General features: G+C 36.1%; 1 protein-coding gene across 3 annotated transcripts in view; it reads left to right on the top strand.

The window, feature by feature from the left end:
• Positions 1 to 24,150, top strand: part of KDM7A (lysine demethylase 7A) — a 35,060-nt gene that overhangs the window by 4,603 nt on the left and 6,307 nt on the right. The window contains exons 3-15 of one of the 3 annotated variants that reach the window (XM_057420617.1): positions 596 to 756; positions 2,608 to 2,749; positions 3,015 to 3,201; positions 3,854 to 4,016; positions 7,469 to 7,556; positions 8,274 to 8,380; positions 11,443 to 11,534; positions 15,190 to 15,279; positions 15,735 to 15,944; positions 17,267 to 17,391; positions 17,883 to 18,040; positions 21,578 to 21,675; positions 23,972 to 24,120. In XM_057420617.1, the coding sequence (XP_057276600.1) occupies positions 596 to 756; positions 2,608 to 2,749; positions 3,015 to 3,201; positions 3,854 to 4,016; positions 7,469 to 7,556; positions 8,274 to 8,380; positions 11,443 to 11,534; positions 15,190 to 15,279; positions 15,735 to 15,944; positions 17,267 to 17,391; positions 17,883 to 18,040; positions 21,578 to 21,675; positions 23,972 to 24,120 (1,770 nt within the window). Of the gene's footprint in view, positions 1 to 595; positions 757 to 2,607; positions 2,750 to 3,014; positions 3,202 to 3,853; positions 4,017 to 7,468; positions 7,557 to 8,273; positions 8,381 to 11,442; positions 11,535 to 15,189; positions 15,280 to 15,734; positions 15,957 to 17,266; positions 17,392 to 17,882; positions 18,041 to 21,577; positions 21,676 to 23,971; positions 24,121 to 24,150 lie in introns of all 3 variants that reach the window. The other 2 variants (XM_057420616.1, XM_057420615.1) reach the window with 2 other exon arrangements.

Genomic DNA, 24,150 nt, shown 5'->3' with positions numbered 1-24,150 from the left:
TTTTTTCTTTGGGGGGGAGGGAGTGAGTGTTGTAGCATGAGTGGTCGCTTTTCTTTCTTGTGCCTGAACTGTCAAAATATTTTCTGTCTATTCCTCAACTTTTGTTCCAAAAAACATAGAACGTTTATGTGAGCTGGTAGTCTATCTGTTCTCACTTGCTTTGGTGGAAAGTGGAGAAACATGGATGTATTTTCATCCTAAGCTGTGGTTGGCTATCTCACTAAAACACAATGACTTACAGCTCTTTAAAAGAGGTGGTGGTGGTTGTTGTTGTTACCAAAATATACTATAATGCCTTCTCTGAGAATTCCTTTTTCTCGTCCTCTTAAACTACTGTGTCCTGTTAAACTGCTGTTCTCAGTCATATAGAAACACCTTGAGTTCCCAGGCTATGTGTGACAGTAAACATTTCCTTGCCAGTTTACATAGTTTTCTTTGTCTTTCAGTTATATGCTTAATATAACAGGACCACTTCTCTTGGATTCAAATGTAGCCATTCCATTTCTTCTCCCCCAAATTATGATATAAATTCTTTTCTTTCATTAGTGCTTGGAGGATACTTCTTTGCTAATGTTCCATTATTTCTTTCTACCAGTGCTGATGAAGTAATTTTGAAAATGCATGGAAGCCAGCTGACACAAAGATACTTGGAGAAACATGGGTTTGATGTTCCCATTATGGTTCCTAAATTAGATGGTCTGGGGCTCAGACTTCCTCCGCCAACTTTCTCCGTTTTAGATGTGGAACGCTACGTAGGTAAGAGTCACTCTGGAGTATATACAGATGATTCTGTATGTAAATCTAAAATAAATATTTGCATGATTATAAGAGCTTATTATAAGGGTGCCAAATATATATCTAAATTGAAGACTATCGGAGACTAAAAGACATGCGAGTTAATTTTGGTTTTTTTTTGTTTGTTTTCTTTTTTTCTTGTGTGGTAGATATGTGATGAGAGTACAGTCTTTTCAGCTGTCAACCATGTTAATTTTCATGCAAGCTAAACATGGTTTTCTTCTCTGCTTCATGTTGTAAAGTATAGTGACTTTTAAGATTGTTCTCTTTGTGGGAATTGAACAAACCACTCTTGTGATAATCAATAAAGTTCAATCATTTGTTAGGATATTGCAAAACTTAATGTTTTGTGCTCAGTAAATTAACATTTCTGAATTAAATCTACCTTCCTGGAAAATTGCCTACCTTGGCTTCACTTAGCAGGAGAGCTAGAGCTTCCCAAGGACTATTTCTTCCTTATCAGCTCTCTTGACAGTCTCTAATTGTTTCAACCTCATGTAAGTGTGCAGTACAGAGAAATAGAGACTGAGCCAACTGCAGGGTGACAGTAATTTCCTGTAACGTATAGTACAGTTGAGAAGTTTCTATATGGCCTTGTCTGTGTTCTTGTGATAATCTAAATTTGTGAGTTGAAAGTATGTTTTCATGTCTATCAACATTTTACAGTGGCGCCAGAATATAGAAAGTATGTAGTATATGGAAAGTTGTTACGTTTATGATGCTTACAAACAGTAATATGTTCTGCTTTAAAATGTTACTATAGTTTTGATACTTTGGAATTCTGCCTCTTCACATTTAGAGAAATTTGATAGTTTCATTCTCATATGTATATTTTGACCTGCCGGGTTCTCCAGTTTAGGGAAAAAAGTTGGAATGCCACAGGTTTACCTTTCTATTACTGAAATAAAAAATAAGAAAACTGAATAAATGTTATTCCAACTGGAATTTAGTGAGTTAGTATCACCTTGAAATTTTGAAGTTATTATATTAATAATGTACATCTGGATACGTTCCAGCATTCCAAAAGTAATTGTCAAATTTGACTGTTGTATAGCTAAATGGACGTAAACAATTGCTGTAATGATGTTGTTGGCTTTCTCTTGACTAAGGTGGCTTCTTGCTTGTCTAGCTGTACAGATGTATCACTTCAAAATACATGGCACTTAAACCAGTCCTTGTCTTCAGAAATGAAGCACAGTCATGGCAATTACTTAGTGAAATTACTGTGTGCTTAAAAGTTATGTATCAGTGTAAGGATGGTGGGTGTGGGTTGTGGAATGTTTGCAAAGGAGTACCTACATAGTTTTCAACATTAATAACATTAATCATGGCGCAAGTTTAGTTCAGTTTGCTAAGAATTACAAACTGTGAACAGAAGGATTTATTATTGTAAATAATTCTCAACAGTCCTTGCGCTAAATATTCAAGTGCTGTGGTGATGATTAGTAGGAAGAGTGAGGAACAGCTCTGCCTTGGTAACTTTATCTACACTAGTCTTTCCAGTGCAGTCACAAACCCAAGTTTTTAAGCCAGTTGCAGTCATTCTATACTGCTCTTTCTTTTTGGTTAGCCACTGGAAAGAGGACTTATTTTTAGAGTGTTTTTGGTTCTGTCCTTAGCTGATTATAGCAATTAAAGTTAGACCTGATAAGGAGTTGGTTTATACTGATCTGCCTGTTCCAATACTGGTAGTGGAGGCTTTGTGCAGAAATGTTTTGAGAAAGGCTGGAAAAAAGTTGAATTTCTCTTGAACACCTGAATTGGCTGTGTTTATCTGTGATAGGTTTAAGAAAGTCATCCTATTTTTCACAGGTGGTGACAAAGTGATAGATGTAATAGATGTAGCAAGACAAGCAGACAGTAAAATGAAGCTCCATAATTATATTAAGTATTTCACAAATCCTGACCGGCCAAAAGTATTGAATGTGATCAGCCTGGAATTCTCGGACACAAAGTGAGTATCGACTTCAATTCCTTGAACACAGGAAGTGGTTTTCACTAAGCTGAACAGTATGTGTAGTAATATAATGTCTGTAGTGGGAAAGATAGGAGGCTGCATATTTTATGTAGATACCTATTATGATGTAATGTGAGAATAAAACACTTATAAGTAATAATTTTGTAGGAAACAAATTTAAAGCTGTAATTTTAAAAGATGTGTGATTTATTCTTGGTTATATTCATGGATCTTTTTTGTTTTGTTTTGTTCTCTTTAAAAGGATGTCTGAATTAGTGGAAGTACCAGATATTGCCAGAAAGCTTTCATGGGTGGAAAATTATTGGCCAGATGATTCTGTCTTCCCTAAGCCTTTTGTTCAGAAGTATTGCTTGATGGGTGTCCAGGACAGCTATACTGATTTTCATATCGATTTTGGAGGAACATCAGTTTGGTACCATGTTCTCTGGGTATGAAGGCTTCTTGATTTATTACTATGTGAAACAGTATTCTTTAAGTGTGAAGCCTTCTGCCATGGCATTATCTCCTGTATGAAATCTTGTGCTAAAAAGCCAGAGGAGGAGCTTTAAAGTGAATTACTGATTGTTGGTGTTGCATTTTTATGCTGCTGGTGACTTCTAGTCTGTTTGACTTGATCATTTGAGTAGACTGGTAGGTGAATAGTGGAGCTTTGGTACGAAGAAATTAATTGAATAAAAACTCTTGCTGTATTCAACTGTTTATTCTTCTCACAGACTTTCACCCCACCATCATAGAAGAGACAAAGTGGTTTCATCTTGCATTTTGTCATTTGGCATATGTGCGCAGATCCATAAATTGTTTATAAAAGCTGGAATCTTTCATATGCCAATGAAAAGCTTTGGTCGTTTTGTTTGCTGGTTTTACATCATAAGATACCAACTGGGGGTAGTGTTTATTGACTCAGCTTTTGGTGGGTTACAGTTCTGAAACACTGAGGCTTAAAAACCCTGACGTTCTGTGATGGAAACATGGCTTACCTATCATTTAGATCAATCTGTTACTTAATTAGGAAATACACAGAGGTTGTAGTTATGCCTCCAGGAGGACATGCATTTATTTATTTGGCATTTCTGTTAATAGGGTGAGAAGATATTCTATTTGATTAAGCCCACTGATGAAAATTTGGCTCTGTATGAGTCTTGGAGTTCATCTGTCACCCAGAGTGAAGTATATTTTGGGGACAAGGTTGACAAATGTTACAAATGTGTTGTGAAGCAAGGACACACTTTATTTGTTCCAACAGGTAAGATGTTACCCTTATTTCTAGGACTTTGCATGTTTAATCACCAGGAATTGAGGGTATCCTGAAATGATTGCATTGTCAACATTTGGTTTCTCCTAAAATTTTGGATAAGAAAATAATAATTCAGGAATTCAGATTTTCAAAGCAAGTAATTAACTATTTAGATTGCGTGACAGTAGTAACAGTTGTCAGGGAAAGAGAAGATGCTTATTACCCAATTATAAGACAACAAATGAAAGCTGAAGTTTGATATCATGAAAGCAGTTCCAATTCATAGGACACGCATTGTTCACCATTTGATAGGTATCCAGACTGAAATCTTAATTTTATATTACAATTTTATTTACAGTTTTATTTACAATTTTATTTACAATTTTATATTACAATTTTACAGCTTTTGAATACTGTAAGATCTACTAGGTGAAATTATTACTAAAACATCCCATAAACTACTTATGTTGTAGGCTAGAGAATTAAAAGTAAAAGGTGGGTGGGTGTTTTGGGTGGGGTTTTCTGTCAGCAGGAAATCTGTGGTGGAGCCTGTGAAGACTCTGAATCAAAGTGGAAGTGTCCCTAAATAAAATTGAAAAAATATGTAATTGGATTCATGTGTTAATTCTTTTTATTGAAAAGGGTATTTGAAAATGTAGTTTTCAAAACTGTAGCGTTCATAAATTCATTTCAGCAGCTTTCTTTAAAAATGAGGCAGACGTATGGTCTTCTCAGGTTTTATTTACCAGTTCTTATAGCCATCCCCTAATAGTATCTAGTAAATTACAGGACATTTTTAAGAAAAAAGAAATACCAAAACAATGTAACTTCTTTATTTACAAAATCCCCACAGAACAATCCTCCAAACAAAACACACCACTTCCACCCCACCCAAACTCCCAAATACCATGAACTTTAAAGTCTAGTAAATAAAACCATATTTTGCTAACAAACTGAGTGCCAGCTAACTTTTTTTATTTTCATGTATGCAGTCCATCCATATAAATACGTTTTAATTATTTTATTATTTAAGATTTGTACTGGGTACTACCATCCTTTCTGAGGAGAGGAAGCTTTATATATATATGGAAAAGGAAAATGATGCATGTTTCTACTTCTGTAATAAGCCTTGAAGATTATGTTCAATACCTTATTCTGTTGTGGACTTCCTAAACAGACATTTTTCTCATAGCTCAGCTCTCTACCTGTGAGGTTTAGTGTTCACTGTTCTAGCTCATGGCTTCTGCAGAATAAATACTACATGGTGAGAAGCTATATATGCACTTCACTTTCCTGAACACCAGGCCTTTTTTAAAACCATACTTTTTGGCAAGAGATTACATTGGTTTTCCATTCATCTAAGCGTGAAGTCATACATCTGTGAGCAAACCATGCGAAATTACAGAATGAAGAACTTCACTGTGGTGTGTAGATCTTTGAAAATACTTACTGTTTCCCAAGTAATCAGCTGCATCTGAGCTCTCACTATAATGTGACCAAAAAGGAAAGTATCACAAAATGATAATTTCTAATGTATACTTGAATTTGTGTGTGTATACACATAAAATGGTACTTTTAAATGTAAATGTGTGTAGACACGTATGTATGTGTGTACACACATGTACATTCATATGATATAGTATAAGAACCAATGACTTCTTGTAGGTTTCAAGATTAGGTGTTTAAAAGTGGGATATTCTGTAAGACTGATGAAAGGCTTTAAAAAAACCACCCTGATCTCTACTGAAAAATCACTTTTACTGTTCTTGCTTGCACTGATGCTAGTGGATGTCATAATTATTTTATAATCATTGAAATATGTTCGGAGCAGTCTTCTGATTTAAAATCAGTCTTGCATGTAGATGCATAGCACCTACTGTGAGGCTCTTGAGAGTTATTTAAATATTACTCAGGATACTCTGTGGTCTACACCAAATTTTCTTGCATTGTTACATGGAACTTGATCAAACTACAGCATAAAATAGCAAGTAGGAATGTAGAAAAATTAAATCATTTGGTTGATACAGGCATGCCATAAAAATCCTTGGTGTTGATGTAGCAGTGATGAGGCTTTGTTATCAGTTTTATCAGTGTCTGGGGATATGTGTGCTTAAAGGATTGAAACGCGTATATTCCCTTGGAGAATCGGAGGTATTAATCTACTGCAGTGATTATGATAAGAGTGAAGAACTAAAACCATATTAACAAATGCAAAATGCAGCTGGTAATTCAAGGCAGTTTTCACTGCACTGCATTTCTCAAAGAACAGAAGTAAAAATGAACAATGTATAATAGTAATTTTTTTTTAAAAAAAAAAGCCCTCAGGTTGCATCCATCATTGTATTCTACATTCTCTTGTATGCCATTCTGTAATGTACTTCCTTCCCAGGCTTCATAGTAAGCATGTTGCTTAATCAGCATAGTTGCTAGGTTTCAGGTCTTTTTACATATGGTGCCACAACAATTGGAACTAGTTGTTCATAACTGAATTGGGGCATGGATTTAATGGTAGCTTGCAATATATGGTTGCTTGTGATTTATGCTGATATTGACTCAAGTTGAGGAGCTTCCTGTGTTTGTACATCTTGGCTACACTCAGTCAGACCATTAAGTAATCTGCAACTGTATGACCAACTCATCTTTTATCAAAAGATCATATGTATGCATGCGAAATCAGAAACAATCTTAAAAGAAGGAACTCTAGTTTATTTACATTAAAGCTGCACAGTATAAGTTTTTAAAATAACTATTTTTAACCAGGAAGCTAATAGTATATGTTCTTTTGTGTACTTGAAATTATCCAGTAGTAATCAGCTAGATTGGTAGCATAATGTTTGCCATACTTTGCCATGTTCAATTGTAGAGTTCATAGGGACAGGATTTCAACTACATGACAAATTTATATAGTCAGAGTGCTTAGACTGGGTTTTAAACTGATCATAGTATCACTGGAATTAGGATGACTCTATTTAGAATAATTTATGGAGCCATGTCTGAATTCCTATTTGAGAAACTTCAGTATTGCTAGATTACTTGATGTTGAGCAAACTGCTCAGTTATTGTAAGCAATGTGTAAATATTTAAAGGAATATAATTTTGTAATTTTGTGATTTGTATCTTTTGTTCAGTATAACTTCACTCTCCTGACTTGCTTATTTTTGTTGATGGGAAGGAAAAATGGGGCTGAATTTTTACTTTAAAAAAATCACTGGCAGCCTTGCATTCCAGTGAAAAATGTCTTAATCTTAACACTTTCCGAAAACCACAATTCCACTAGATTTCTGAAACTTGGAATTCAAGTTCTGTTAAAATTTACTTATAGCACGGAATACAAGTTTTGTGTTGTTTTGTTTTTTTCTTTTTTGTTCCCAGGTACAGTGTTTTTTAGTTATATATGTATTTAAAGACAGTCTTACAATAATTTATATGTATGCATTAAGTTTCAAAATCTGTCATTACAGGCTGGATTCATGCTGTGCTCACGTCTCAGGATTGTATGGCTTTTGGAGGAAACTTTTTGCACAACCTCAACATTGGCATGCAGCTCAGGTTAGTCTCAGCTCTTCCTGTACCTTTTCCTCAGTAAGTAGGGTACTCTTTTAATAGATATTTTTCTTCATGCTTTTAACCAGGATGAGATTGATACAGGCTCTCAGGCAGACAGTAGTGGCATTTTCAGTCAGAATGTATCAAGCACGTTCTCTTCTTTCACTTTTGGAAAGTTTGGTTCGAAATCAAAATGAAGGATGTGCATGAATGTAAGCAAATAAAAGAATAAAGAAAAAAAAACCTCTGGAAATTAGTATGAGTAAAACAAAACTGAGCAAGCCCAGGTGTGTGACATTGAAGTTGAAATGAGCCGACTCAAGTCAGCATTGCTCTGGGGGCAGCTGTATATTTAGATTTTGTCCAAGATACGGAGCTGTCTTCTAAACGTATTGTTTTTATTTATTACAGTGGAATCCTGGTAAAATTCTGTCTGTTAAAAGATCACACATTGGGTTTATATTCTAGCTTTATGGAGTCCAACTTTATTCTTAGAAGTGCTGCAGTCAAACTTCATAAGGTCAGAACCTGGATAAGATTGAGCTCTGGTCTCGTCTGTAGTCTTGTTGAGATTTAACTATATGGTACTTGACTTCTTTCATTTATCACAGCCATGGTTATTTTATTTTAGACATTGAGTCATTTTGAATAATTATGTAGTTGAATAATGAATTTGATAACTAGAAAATGTTCATGTTTTGTACTATTTCTACTGTTCAGGTGTTATGAAATGGAGAAGAGGCTAAAAACCCCTGATCTTTTCAAATTTCCTTTCTTTGAAGCCATCTGTTGGTTTGTGGCCAAAAACTTACTGGAAACATTGAAAGGTAAGGTAATCCTTGTTTTATGTCAGAAGATAGACATGTATCTGCTTTGATTTTTCTTTTTTTCTCTTTGCTGATAATGGAGATGATACCGCTGCCATGTGAACAGAGGAAACTTTGAAACTTTTTAAGCTGGAAAACCAGGCTTGATTTTCTTTTTTTTTTTTTTTTTTTCCTTAAGCCACATTATTTTAGATCCAGCAGTTCTTGGTTCTAGCTAATGATCTTTCTGAAAACTACTTTGGTGATCAAAGGTTTCTAGGCTAACTTGCACTGTGCAGAAGTCTTAGTGCTCTTGGCGATGCGTGTAGCTAACACTTTGTAGCACGCTGCTGGAAGCTTTGAACTATTTTATTGGTGTTTGCCATCCAATGCTGATGACGTATCTGGTCAGTGAAAATACATTATCAAGGCTGTGTATCTGAGATCCTGGCGCAGTGCAGTTATGCTACCAACCAAACAGGATTAATTTGCCATTATTTGAAATGACCTTGTTAAAGAAGATAAACTCCAATGACATCAGTTTTTCACTCAGGCTGCTTCTGTAATAATTTAAGATTTTGAGTCCCCTTTGATAGCCTACTTCTTTCAGCAGAGAACTCTCTAAATGATCCTACTAATTTATATTTGTGGGTTTCTTCTTGGTGGCTTTGCAGCTGAATGAAGAGGTTTTCTTGCACTTTTACAATTTCTTTGACCTTTTCAGTCAAACTACCTGTTGTCCTTCATAATGAAGAGAAAGGTGTCTGTGAGGGCTTTTGTAGGAAAGATGCATCAGTTGTTATGATCTGTGTTAAATCATTGGTATGTTTATCAGTAGACATCTCAACAACCTCTTGTTCTTGACAGTTGCTGGTCCTTTCCAAACTTCCTCTTCTAGTCCTGTAATTCCTGTATCTGTACCTGTGCATAATTCAGCTTGAGAGACCGTCTGTCTGATTTTACCTTCTTTTTGTCAAATATCTTGCCCTCTGCCTGCTCTATTTAATCTTAATAAACATCCTATTCCAGATTGTGTAATTCAAAGGAGATAAATCAGTTCAGCGAGGAGCCTGCTAAATTCAGCTTCTGCTTTGGAAGAGAGCAGAATCTCATGTAATCTTTTTTTTTTTTTAATATGATAATAGTCACAGTTACTGAAAATTACTTATTCTCCTTTCAGCAGATGAAGGCATTGAACAACTCCTGTTTCCTAAATGAGCATTTGAAGTTTCTGGATGAGCCTAAAGCAACTTAGAAATCTTACCAAATAGAACAAACTTGCAGAAAAATCTTACTTAAAAAGAATAAAAAAAAGGAATATTTTTTTGCTTTGGTTAGTCTCACTCCTATGTATTTAAAATTTGCAAACTTGTCGGAAGATAAAGGAGCTGTATTCCTGCTGGAAAAGCTTTGGGATAGATGTTTCTATATCATCCAGCTAGTTATGAGTCATGTCCTGTGTCCATCCCTACTTCTTCCACCTCCTCTTTTTATCCCATGACTCCTTGAGTACATAGACTGGGAGCCTTTTGTGACTTGCGTCTTAGGAATGAAGTTTATTCTCATGTTATTTTTAATCTATGGATTAGAAGGTATTGTGTTGCAGAACAATGCTGTGATCTATAAAACTACCATAAAGAACAATAATAGAGGTTTCCATGGCTAGAGTGAAGATTATGTTGGGTTTGGCATCAAGATTCATGTGAATTAGGTGTTTACTGGTCAGAATCCATAGTTCTATTAAAAAGAGATGGTACACGTTTGTGAAAGGTAGTGGTGGTGACCAACTTGTAAAATGTTGGGTATGTGGTTGTTAGCAGTACCTTATGTGAAATTCAGGTCAGTAAGCAAGATCAGCACAATGTATCTTTCTGATTCTTTTTATAAAATGATAACAGGGTCATAAACATTGTGATTTTTTTGTCTTTCATTGGCAAGAAGTGCTTTATATTTTAAGTGTGGTAGGTTTTGCCTAAACTATTTTTCTTCGTAGTTCTTGGGGCTTCAGAATAGGTAACTTCATCCGTCTGATACTCAGTAATTTTCTTTACTCTTAAGTCGTGCAGTATTTTCTATGGCAGCTGAAAAATTCCAGCCTGTGGTGCTGCATTGTATCTTCAAAACTGTCCACTGAGTAAGCTAGTGGGCAGGAAGATTTCAACTGCAGCTCAATGACTGATGCTCTTTCTCCAGTTGGAGGCATCTATGAGGGAAAAACAGCCGTTTAGTAACAGAACTTCCTTTTTTTTCTGCCAGCAGACCAAATACAGTATCCATCAGAATAGTGTTTTATTAGTATATTCTTTTAAGGGAATAAAATCAGCCCAGTAGTTCTAATGTTAGTCTACTTGCTGTTGACAAGTGGAAGTATTTGCTAGGAGCATGGAGAGAGGTTGCAATCTCCTTTTGACTGTTTATGGAGAATTGTTTTTTCCATTCCCCCCCCCCCGAGGGAAAAGAGAAAATTGAGAAGAAATTGTAATCACTTGGGAGCACCAGCTTTCTTAAGAGCAGCTTCTGCAGCAGGGTGGTTTCCACCCCACCATAGTCCTCCCACTTTGATTTTGGAAGGAAAAATGATGTAAACTGTGTGAGGGAGAACTGTGATAATTGGAAGGGTGACAAAAAATGGGGAGTGGAAGTGTGCTAGTGTGAACCATTTGCTCTACGTATGGGAATAAGCAATAGGAATTCTAATTTGGAGATACATCCCACATCCTTCTGGTCCCCTTTGACTAAAATATTTTTGAATGAAATAGAAGTGATTAGTTCAAATATGTTTTCTCTTTTTCTGTATTTCAGATCTCTTTTTTTCTACTTGACCATTAGTATGTTGTAGACTATCCTTAATTTTCATGGAAAATTAAAGGGAAGATTTTTATGTAGAATCACTTTAGGGTTGGGTGTCTTGTTGCTGTTGTTAACAATATGCACACAAATACAGGATGTGATACTTTGCTTGCATATTTCCTTTTTTTTTGTGTGTGGTTGTATAATGGGAACTTCATTGGCTGAAGGGTAGGTATCATTCTGTTGTTTTCACTGTTAGTGTGTTTCTAAATAGGTATCTGTATCCTTTCTAGAACTGAGGGAAGATGGTTTCCAGCCTCCAAGCTATTTAGTGCAAGGAGTGAAGGCTTTACTTACCGCTTTAAAATTATGGATGAAGAAAGAAGTAAGTATAAGTGATTTTGTTTGCTAATGTGGTGTGCTCTCTTTTGATTTACAAGTAACCGAAGGTCTGTGCCCTTTTAAAGTTGCAGATTGTTTTTATCTGTTAATGAGTAATGAAGGACTCTATGGAGAGCATGTGCTGCTCTGGGGAAGAATCATCATGATAACTGTGACGCTAACAAAGTATTTTTTTAGGCCAGTTAATAAGCTGATAGAAGGTTCCTTCACATCAGGATGGGATAAGAATGCTAGACGATAAGCTGATACAGTGTTTTTTTTTTTTTTCTTTAACAAATCTGTTTATGTAGTTGGTTCATCCTAGTCAGAGGCAATAAATGCCCTGATATTTAACATTTTCCTTTCATGTCAGCGCTTTGGAGAGCACACTTCAGGTACACCTCTTTTGCTAGTCAGTTTAGGTTCAGATGAGTTTGACTTCAGTTGAATACTGTCACTGGTGAACATTGGCTGACTCTAATAAAATCATTAGTATGTTCTCTGTAGTGGCTTTGCTGGTGCTCTGCTCCCAAGAAAAGCTTATTTATTTTGACACAGCACTGGATCTGGCCTAACCCATGTGTTTTTCATGTGCCTGAGAATAAGACCTCTTGGAGCCAGTGCTTCTGAGAAGTGCTTTTCACTGACAGGCAGTTTTGTTCTGACTGAGCTTATGAGTTCTAGTTTGTTCCTGGCTATGCTGAATTGAAGTTGCTCTTGAAGATCTGTTTGGTCTTTTCTGTCCACAAGTTCTCCTTGTAAGAGAACTCCTTATGCAACAGGTATGATATTTGCACAATGCTGCATTCAACGTAATGAACTTCGTGGAACTGGACATGAGGTTCAAGTGCAGAGGTGGCTGTGCTGTGTGTAATCCACTAGGGTTTAGCCTGTGCTGTGTTAATGATTCCAGGTGAACCTTTGCTGGCCCTCTGTAACACTTCCGAGTTGGCTCTCCAGTGTCTTTGTCTATGCCATTCTGGATCAGAGCTAGCTAGTAAGCTAAACAGGATGTTTTGCCTAAGCTGTTAAACTGTGTGTGAATCCAAGCGATCTCTGTATCCATGGCATGGATAATAAGCAAGCTCAGTAATCAGACTGCTCATAACTGAGGTCAAACATAGCCTTTATAAATCCTTATTTTCATTTGAAATTGGATCGCAATTCTTCTCTTCTCTATTGCTGTTAACATAATATTGTATCATTTGTGTACTGTCTAGTAGCTCATTGAGTAGTTTGAGTAATACTTCATCTAGAATGTGATGTATTTCCTACTTCTCTGTGGGGGGAAAAAAAAACAAGTGCACATGCTGCATTCTAAATGCTTATTAATGTGAGTATTCCCAAGCCGCTGGCTGACCAGACACTTCAGCTGTGAGGAAGCTGCACTGTATTACAGCGTTGCCTGCTGTCCGCCAGCTATCCTGTTTTGTACTTTGCATTCATGTTTTCTAGCTGCTGCTTCATAAATGAGCTAATGTTTTCTTTGCAGTAGGCCATGTGCCTGATAGGATTGTAGTTGTGTGCAGCTGCAGCCAGGAGCTTTGTACATTACTGTATGATCTGCTCATGCTGGAGATTTCAGATTCTGAAAAAGGAATGACAAATGAATACTCCTCAAAAGAGAAGCCTACTCATGAGTTTTCACATTCGTATCATTGGGTGTGTCTTTTCAAGACATACGTGAATTACTTTAATGAATAAACTTTTTGCTGGAGAATTTCAAACTCATCTTCAGCAGGGTAGTGGTATCTTCATTTAAAAACTGCCAAAAAATTACAAGATGCTGATAATAGAGGTTGAGTGCTTCTGAAATTATTCTAGCTTTCATGACTTCATTTGAATTCAGTTTGTACAAGCCTTTTACCACTATGTGTATCCTCCGACTACTCTGGTGGAGGTCATTGGTCTGCGTCTTAGTTGGTGTACACAGTAAGGATGATGACCTGTTCAGTCATCTGAGCTCTTGGATTTTAGCGCTGGCTTCCCTCCAGCTTGCATAAGCAAGAGGCGTCAGATGCAGTTTTTCAGATGTTTGATTCATGTACAAGTGAGATTATTTTAGGCAACTCTTCTGTGTTTTAAAAAAAGGATATTAATAGCTGTTGTGAAATATTATCCTTTTTTGTAAGGAGGGAGGGATGTGGGTTTGATTATTTTTATATTATCTTTATTTTTGTGTGCGTTTTTGAGTACTGATATAGTCTCCAAATATGCGTGGCTTCATTTGCCTACCAGGACTTTTAAAAGTTATCTCTTGATTTAAGACAAGTTGTTTTTTTGGGTTTTGTTTTGTTTTTACCTTTGTGTATTTCCACTGTTCATAGAACAGTTTCTTGAAGCTCTTGAACTAATTGTAGCTTTTGTCCTTTTTGTTTTTGTTTTTTTTTTTTTTTACTTGCAGTTTATATCTGACATACTTAGGCCATTTGTTGCTACTGTTCTCTATAGTGCAAGAGAATTCCTCAGTCCCAAAGCCTTCTTGTTTCTTTTCCAAGAACCAATATGCAGAGACAACCTAAAACCAAGTTATTTAATAACGATATTTTCAGACATGGACTTTGTAGGTATCCCTGGTTTCCTGCCCATCCTTTCTTTCTGTCTGACTGTTAGGTTCGGTATCAGTTTGAATTTGTTCACATATTTAAGTTGCTTGGATGGATTTACTTATTTATTTAAAACAACTGCCACAACTTGAGAAAGGTTTGATGGAAATAGACACCTTTTATACTAGCAAACAAGTGGGCTTTCCAGTGGTACTTGTTTTGTTCAAAGTGTTACTATAAATCATACTGGCAAAATACTGTGCTTCTGATAAAAACTGTTTTTATTATTAGGAAGGCTTCAGTATTTTTAAACTGGGGAAACTTTGAAGTTGGTGTTTTGGAGGATTGCATCAGTCACTTTCTCTTGAAGCCTTCGTAGACAGGAAGGCTTTTGGGAGCGTAAAGTTCTTAAGTAGAAAGTACTGAATGGTCCTAAAATAACCAGTAGCTTGCTGGGAAAATTACGCAGTTTAGTGACAGAGGTGCTATGTTCTCAAGTGTGAATGTGTAGAGGTGATGTATTCAAAGAATGAACAGTGGTAAATAACAGCAGCTGATTTAATCTTCCCTGTAAAATTAATGGCACTGAAATGAATCATTAAACCATGGTTATATATCCATGCTGGCTTTTTGGGGGATGGGGGAGAGAGCATTCCTTTTAATGACTGAGAGGAAGCCAGGTTCAATGAAATGCACATACAGTATCAAATTGCTTTTAGCAGTAATTCTGCTGCTGAATCTCATTTTTGAAACATGGGTAGCTGAAAGTGTTTGCGTGATGTTTTTCCATTTAAAATAATTGATTAAAGCAGTAGCAGAATTCATGCCGGTTATCCTGTGTGAGTGCTGTTTTGTCTGTTTAATTCAAACTGAAAGTGTTTTGAGGCGCACTTTAACTGTACTTACAAAATACTAAACATTTGCTGCTTTCTAAATCTTGGAGTAGAAACGTCAGTATGTATATGTGTATCTGGCCTGGCAGTTTGCAGTCATTACTACAGAAATTAATCTGGCTTTTTCCTTTTTCCCCCTGTAGGTTTGTTTATTTCTTATTACTTCTGCTTTTATCTGAAAAATGAATTAAGTGTCTTTTCTTCCTCCTTTTGCATTCAGCTTGTAACAGAACATGCCTTTGAGATTCCAGACAACATTAGGCCTGGGCATCTCATAAAAGAGCTCTCAAAAGTGATTCGTTCTGTAGAGGTAAGAACACAGGCGACCATACATGAGCCTGTAGCAAGAAAATAATTCTAATCAGGGAATTCCATAATACTTTTCTCCTCTATACTGGTGTTTTGCGACCTTACTCCTTAATGAATGTTGATTCTTGAAATATTCTCACATTTGCATTTGGAAAGAACAGTTCTGAGAACTAAAGAGAAATGTGATCTGTTGGGTAACATACATATCTACTCTATGCTGCCTTCACAATTAAAACCTGATGTTTTGGTGGTGAATTTTGGTGTTAAGCACTATTATTACAGGAGATTATATGAAGCTTTGTACATGAAATCCTTAGGAAATATGTAGTACTTCTTTAAAAGGTCAAACAATTTTATTTATATAGTTTACATTTAAGTAGATGAGTAAGAAGCATCACTTAAAAATGTGAATTTATTTCTTTGAAACCATTCTGAAATATGCGTTTTTAATTAAAGGAGGAAAACAGCAAACTAGTTAAAACTCAGGGAATTCTTGGTGTGTGTCCAACTTCACGATCTTCGCATGAAACAACTTACCCTCACCACTCCAGACGAAGGGTGAGGAAACTGCGAGACCATGCTACCAAAACTCCTTCTAATCTGGACATCCTGGAACTCCACACTAGGGAGGTACTGAAAAGGCTGGAGATGTCACCGTGGGAGGAGGCAAGTATTAATGTAGGTGCAAGAAGAACAAAACTAGAGTACATTTTTAATCTCTGTTGAAAGGGGAAAGCTGTTAACATGCATAAGAATACATGTGAGAGATGGGTAGATTTGTTTTTGGTTTCTTTTGAGTTTTCCTGATGGGGATTTCTCTCTCTTCCTTGCTAAGTATGGTTTTCTTGGTTTGTGTTGGTGTGTTTGGTTGTTTTGGGGGGGTTGGTGTTTTTTTTTGTTTAGGGCTTTTTTTTTTTTGTCTTTTTTTTTTTTTTTTTGAAGTTCCTTCAACATTTTGGTTCAGAAGGTGCCCTGAATCCACGACCTACTTCCAGTATAGTTTTTTAATCGTAGAATAATTTAGGTTGGAAGGGATCTTAAAAGTCATCTGGTTTCAGCACCCTGCCACAGGCAGGGACATCGTCCACTAGACCAGGCTGCTTAAAGCCCTGTCCAGCATGGCCGCAAACACTGCCAGGTATGGAGCAGCCGCAGCTTCTCTGGGAATTAGGACTGCTGTAGCTACCGAGTGCTACTATGAATCAGTTATGTGAAGAAAATGCGCTTGCAAATCCTTGAGGCTCTGAGCCAGCCTGCTTATCTGTGTGTTTTTTAGATAGCTGCTTCGTACAGTTCAGCTACTGTAATTTGATTAGCCTTGTTTTTCAGTCATGTTTCTACTTCCTGTATGGCTGTGCTTCCCTGCCAATAAGCCTGAGGCTGCCTTTGGTCTCCACTGTGGGACTGTGGACTTTGTAGTCATATTACAAAGGTATCGTGTAGTGAATGAGTGAAATGTAGTCTCTTGGAAAAATACTTTTTTTCAGGTTTGATGACCTTATTTCAAAAAACAGCCACAGAAGTGGAAGAAAGAGTGAGAAAATAGAAACTGGGAGCTTCCTGAGATTAAGAAATGCTGGCAAATTTAGTTGAGACAGGATGGACTGTCATAGTGGAGAAATACTGGTTTGCGTCCTTATATTGATCTTCATAAGGCATGAACACGAGACATCCATTTAGCCCCAAAGATGGGAAGCTGAACTTAAAATTGATTATAAATAGTTAAACTGTGCAGTTCATTGCTAAAACCAAATGTTTAGGCATATTAGTTATTGTCATTTAATATAGAAATATATTGTTCAATGTCAGTATAGAATTAAAAAAAATGAATTTACACATTCCTGGTTTGGCATTTAAGTGTATTGTTGATTGCTTCAGAGTATATGTCAAATGTAATGGCTTTGAACTAACAAAGTTCTGCTTATGGCAGTTGAAGCTTTTTTAAAGTGTAGAAAAAAAAAAAAGCATCGTTGCTTTAACTTCCTTAGGATACCACAAGCTCAAAACTGAACGGGAGATTTAACAAGCCACTTCAGCCATCATCTACTATACCTGAATGGCGAACAAAAGACAATGATCTTCGCCTTCTGCTGTCAAATGGAAGAATAATAAGGTACAGAGGGCTGACGGTGGATCACTTCCTATGGTCTGGAGCATGCTTATTGTTAATATTTCTGTTTATGGAGCTCTAAGTTCCTTTCTACTGGTAAGATTTGTGGTAGGAATACAGAGGGAATGTGTTGTCTGTTGTGTCTGCTGTCCCCTAGTGGAGCCACGGTTATCGAGTGAAAAGGATGAGATTCTTTGCATGTTCCTTTGTTACAACATTTCATTCAGTTGCTCTGTTGGGTTTGTACTGGAGGGAGTGCTTCAAAGTAGGAATCGTTTGTATCCATCTAATTAAGGTGATTCTCATTAACAATATTCTGTTGCAAAGCTTCACATCTTTATGGAAATGCCAATTATACATGGAGTAAAACAGAAGTATGTACAATTCAGGATGAGGAAATGAGCATGTATCTCGAGAGCATGTTGTAAATAATGAAAGGAAAACAATTTCTTCAGGTTTGTAAGAATAACATGATTTTTTTTCTTGTGAGACAGAGATGAGAGATGCCCATTTACAGATCGAAGTCTTTACACAGCAGATAGTGAAGATGAAGATGACAGGACGAGATCAAAAAAGACGACTGTTAAGGTAGAAGAGCAGCCCTCAGGATTTGAGGGAGAAGGGAATGCAGATGCCCAGAAACCACTAAACAGTAAGCTTGTCTCTAAGTCCTATCAGTTGAACATTTTGATGATCTTGAGGATCAAACTGTTGTGAAGTCTGACTGAAATTTTACCAAAGTATAAAGGGGATAAACTAATAGATCAGAGAAGTGGTATTAGAAGTTACAACAAAACATCTGTCAAATACTATATGTTTGCTGAAGAAGGTAGCGGGATAGAGTTGAAAAGTAAAACTCGCCTAAAAAGGTCAGTGCCATCTTGAATACTATGTACATAATTCTCAGAGTGGAGGCTTAATTGGTGTTCTGGATGAGCATTTGTTCTTTTTGGTCTGTTTCATAATGTAAGAATGCTGATTTTTTTTCTTGACCAAAATATACTTCAGTGTGAAGTTCATCACATCGTTCACTGGAGAATAAAAGATGCAGCTACTTTTAAAACTATCTTATATTTAACTTTTCTGCTCCATTTGGTGATTACTTACTTGATCATACAGTTTTGTATGTTTATCTAGAGAATAGGTTTATTCCATACAGGTGATCAAACATGATTTATCATTAATATAATCTTACACTTTTAACCTTTGCAGTAATCTGGAAGGTTGGGCAAGAATTTAGATTATCTGTGAAACACTTTAACCCCACTTTCCAATACTTTTAAATTTTCCTTCACTAGGAGTTAATCTTTTTTGGTCTTTATGTAGCCTCAAGCAGTCTTGCCATGTGTTCAGCAGAACTGATCACACAGTGAATTGGCAAAGTATCACTATGGAAAGCCTGCTTTCAGTGCCTATTTTTAATAGCACTGTTTGTGGACAGTGACAAATTGGTCCTTGACATAGCTGTTCAGCTCTCTGTTTAATTATAAAAGTCACATCCCTTCACGGTAGAGTGGTCACGGTCTTGGAGAGTATGTATTAGGAAACAGCTCAACACTTAAGAGATAATAAGACTCCTCTAGAGACTTAGTTGTCTTAGTTTCCCGTACAACAATGTGTAGCAACATTTGAATGCATTGCCAGCTTGGATAAAATATTTGATTATTTTCATTAACAAAGCAATTTTTAATCTTTGTTGGCTGCTTCTAAAGGTCACAGAAGACAGTAATGAAAAATTTGCATGGGAAAGAGGTGTTTGTGTACTCATGAACCAGCAAGGCAGATGGCTTGTAGAGTGAAGGCTTAGGAATATGTGGTGGTTCTTCGCTTTCAAAATTAAACTAAGTAAACTTAAGTAAATTTAAAGTAAGTTTTACACTTGAATTAAATATTAAATCATACAGAGAAATGGTAGATTTTCTTGTTGCTTTTATTTGATAATGAGAGAGAGGGGAAAAAAAGAAAGAGAAGATACCCTTCAGCAGAGAATTCCACAAAAGGAACTACCTGTTTCTATAACAGCTGCCACCTTCCATTGTTTTTACTGGGACTTAGGCCAAGAGGCAAAGTCCACAGAGAGATGCCTTTAAACAGATTAAGTTCTATATATCTTTGCATGTCATGCCAATATCCTGGTTCTCAATGGTGACCCAGTGTTATCAGAGAGACAAAGATAAGTGCTGTGCTTAATAGAGCAAGATACTTTGTGTGGATGAAGAAAAGGTAAATTTAAGATATGGTTTGAATTCACAGTAGCTTAGCTTGATCTTGCAGGTAACAGCTGCTTTCATTCATCCCATTTCTGGAGTATTTCTCCTAGTCCCTGAAAGCATGCAGAGTCATAACTTTTCTGAAAGAGGCAGTAGTCTAAAGGAAAATTCATTAGAGCTATATAATTGCATTTTCTGTATCATGCATGCTGTTGCTTATCCTAGAAACTTGTTTGTCATTTTGAACTGAGCTGAAGGCTTGAGTGATCATCAGAAAACCCTTAAGTTTTTTTTTTGAGCTACAGTAATTCAGAATATTAATTTCATTGTCATCTGTTCAGCATTACTTTATTTAGCTTAACTTCATATACAGTGCTCTTGCTAATTTACCGTGTTCCTCACAGCTCTTTCTGATACCATCTTAAGGTTAATTAGTCTTCTTTAGATTTTGGTCCCAACTGTTTATTTTATTCACCTTCTGAGAACTTGTCTTATTCTTGCCTTACTTCTGACTCTACAAATAATTACCGCTTATGCAGTTTTTAGTAATTAATACACCTTCAAATATATTTGATGCCTATTTGTGAGCTTTGCCACAGTCTACATTAGGAGCAAAGTCCTACTAGAATTGCAGTGTGTATGCAGGGTTACAGGTACATCTTTTATACTTGCATAATTAATGCATGATGAAGACTTGCATTCTATTTATGTTGCTTCATATAAAACTATGCTGAAAGCAAACCAACATTTTAATTTTACTGGTCTTCATTCAAGAACTAATGTCTGATCTGTGTTGGTTTGCTTTATGTGAAACTATACTTCAAAAAAACATGAAAAAGTTATGTTGCCTTCTTTATCCACTATTTTCTTGACCCACATTCATAAATTCATTTATTTTATTTGGCTTTTCTCCAAAAATCTTTTCCTAGTTAAAATGCATGTTGTAGTCTTTCACAGATTTGTACTTAGTCAAGCTTTCTGCCAGCAGCCTTGACACAGGTATACATATAGCCCATTTATCTTGAACCTTGGATTTCACTTACAAATGTTTCCTACTCGTGGTTGTTTTGGACATACGCTGTCTTTTGAAAGTACATGCTTCTTTAAGCTGCTCAGCTACTTCATGTTTGAGCTCTTTCAGCACTTAAAAAAAGTAAACCATGTGGACTAGGTGGTTGATTTGATTGATTGCTTTGTCATATGCCAGTGTTCTTGATGTCTATTTTGACACCTCATTCTCTGAGTAGTACTTTTTCTTACTGCTATCAAAAAGCATGTCTAAGGTTAGTGTTTCCTCTTTTCAGGTCTTTCTGTGATTAAAACTTATGCGTGTATGTTGTGTATTATCACAGTAATATTTTAATCTTTGAAGAGGTCTGCCTTTTAACCCTGATTGGCAGCTCTGTAATAGCACAGAACGGGCAGAATATGCCAGTAAATTGTAATGCAAAGTGAAACTGGAAGTAATGCAATGAGTTTTTACCTTTAAATCAGTTAATATCCTCTGACTTCCATGTTTTAGTGTTTCTGTAGAACTGCCTTTATTTTAAACAAGGAAACTTCAGGTTCAGAGGGTCAAAGACAAAGTAATATTGGAGATTACTTCTGATTAGTTTTTTTTCTGAGAGCCACTTCTCTGCCTCTAACCTGTATAAAAATCCAAGAATTGTTCAAGGTAGCATCTGTGGAGGATGTACTCTGTGGGAGAGAAAAAATATATGCTCCTGCTGCACCTGATTTCTCTTCATCTGGCTTTATCCAGTCAGTCAACTTGTGGAGTTTTTTGGTCAACAGTAGGGATGTCACTAGATTTTTAAGCAAACTTGACTTGTGAACTGAATTAGTGTGTGGAAGTCCTTTTGTTTACAGACTGCTAAAAACTATATATATATGTTTCTAGTTCTTTGCTTCCAAAATAATAGTTAAATATTATATGTAACAAATGTTGGGTCTTAATGTTTCAACTTTTCTCCCCACAGTGTTCTTTGAAAGTGTGAAATCAGAACTCAGGAATGGATCCTCAGAGTACTCTGATATTTCTGATTCAGAAGAATCTGAGCCTGATTGCACTACACAGGTATAGCTAGAAAAAGTCACAAAAATTAACAAAGCAATTAAAAATAATTTTGCTCATTCACTTCAAATGCATCTGGTCAAAGTTTATCTTAAAAGAGCAACAGCAAAGCATTTAATTCTGGTTGAAGATAATACCTCAAACTTACGGCTCTGCCTTATTCTTCATTTATTCTAATGTTGAGAAAAATTACAAGATATAATATCTTGAGTCATATTCTGTGATCTTTGGGGTTAAAGTAGGGCCGGCAGAGGATGAGCCCTGCTCTGGAAAATGAAAAGTCTGAAAAAAGCAAGATCCTAGTTGCTCTGTTCATTTCTTCCATAACAAGTCTAAATTTCATCATTAGAATTATGAGTATCTGCCACAAGGTTTTATTTTAGGCCATGGTTAAATGGAAACAATCTATAGGCCTTCAGTTTTCTTAAGTAAGCTTAAGTGGGTAAATCCTATTGGGGTGTTTTAGAATACTTGAAATAAGTTGGAATCCTCCATTTGAGGGTCTAAATTCCAGTGATTTCCTTACAACTAAACACATTATAAATACACATGTATGTATGTATGTGTATATATATTTACATCATGCATTTTATTACAACTTTTAGTATTTAGAAATTTCTTATGTGCCTATATGAATTTTTTAATGATTTTTTTTTTGCTTGCAAAATTATGCTCTGACTTAATTATTTCAATTTTATTAGCAGTAAAGTGCTGATAGTGTGCAATGGTTACTTTTAGAAGCACTTTTCTGTGCTTCTGGAAAGTGAATTCTTTGGTCTTTCTTTCAATCATCTGCCTATTATAAGACTTTACAAGAGGTCTTCAAACTTTTTCCCCAGTGGTCAGAATTTACTTTTAATATTTGTTGTCCTCTATCATTACCTTATCTAGATGTTGGAATAAGTGATAGGAAACTTCATGATGTGGCTTCTGGTTTCCTAAACCGCGTTGTCAGCAACTTTGGCTCAGCAGGTTTCCTTTTTTAAGACACAGAATCAATAGTGATTGATCAATCAAATGTATCAATCAAAATTGATACATTTCATGTTCACAGGGGAATGCAGCCAGTTTTGGTTGATGTCACCATTGAGTTAAATGTTTTATATTAATGCTATTTACTCTCTTGGTTCTTTTTATATTATTCTGCTTCTTAATTTCTAATAGTATCTAATGGAATAATTTTTCTGCGTGTTTAAATTTGTCTTTTCTAATGATATATCCAAAATCGACTGTCTTGATAGCTCCTGTAAATCCTTCTTATGTTTCTTTATTGCACCAAAGAAGGTCGTAACAAAACAAGATAATAGCTTTATTAACATTGAGTCATAGTTGTAATTTAATTGCCCATTTGTACCACTTTCTGAGTGTCAAAGATTAACAAGCTGCTCTTGTGAATGAAGCTATTGTATAAAAACGTCCCTTGGTGATATGAAGCACGTCATTCATTCCAGTTCCATTTTTGGTGATGGGGATAGTGGTGTCCCTCTTGAAGGATTATGATTCCTCTGTGTTCTGATCTTCCTCTTTTAACACTTGATTTAATGTCATGTATATTCCTTGGCTTGAAAAAAAAAGAAAAAAAAAATTGTGCTGTTTTCTGTACTTGTTAAAAATAGATTAGTCTGAATTACGAAGACTGAGCATATCCATCGTAGCCCTTGCTTCATGTAAAAGCATATTGAGTCACATATGGTTATTCCACTTTTGAGAAGCTCCTGCGTATACAATCTGTAATCTCAGCGGGAGCTGAGAGGCCCTTTCATTCATGAAAAGAGGCTGTGCCACTGTAAGAGAGGCAACAGCTGTTGTGTGTCTGTTCCTGCTGTGTTCTGGATTTACCTGAGAGCTTCTGTCACTCATCAGAGAGACGCTGCTGCTGCAAGTTGCTATTTTTGTGAGAGAAGGAATCAGAAACACTTATGTGGGACAGGATGTGTCCCATTATATGTAATAGGCATCAATTCTGGTTGCTGCTTGCAACCATAATTCCGCATGTTTCCCTCTACTTTGAATATCAAAGATAGCAATAATCAATGCTTTCTTCAAAGAGAATACAGTGATTTGTGCGTTGTTTAATGTGTGTGGGGTTTTCTATATTGTTGGATCATGTACTCGGCAGTATTACAAAATTGGGATGTACAAGCCCTCAGTTGTATTCAAGTTAACTCATTCTGAATATTGTATATATAAAAAAGTTGGTCCTGGAAGCTTTTGAACTTTTTACTTAGCATAAGTTAAGGTAATGTTTCTATTTAGGATGCATGGTGACCATTCTAGATACTGTTTCCTCTTGTTTCAGCAGAAGGATTCCTCCACAGAGGAGTCAGAAAGCTCAGGTGATGAAGAGAAACAGGAAGTAACATCAAATTTCAAAGAGGAATCTAAGGTCACAAGAGACCTCTGTCAAAATACCCAGAAGCCATCCAGAAATGAAACTCCCAGTAAAAAGTAAGCACACTGTAGGCATTTGTTTTTAAA

Source organism: Pezoporus wallicus, unplaced genomic scaffold (genome assembly GCF_028554395.1).
Source record: "Pezoporus wallicus isolate ANWC-B61680 ecotype Strahan unplaced genomic scaffold, APGP_CSIRO_Pwel_v1 contig_2871, whole genome shotgun sequence".
NCBI lineage: Eukaryota > Metazoa > Chordata > Aves > Psittaciformes > Psittacidae > Pezoporus > Pezoporus wallicus.
This window is presented reverse-complemented; position numbering and strand designations above follow the sequence as displayed.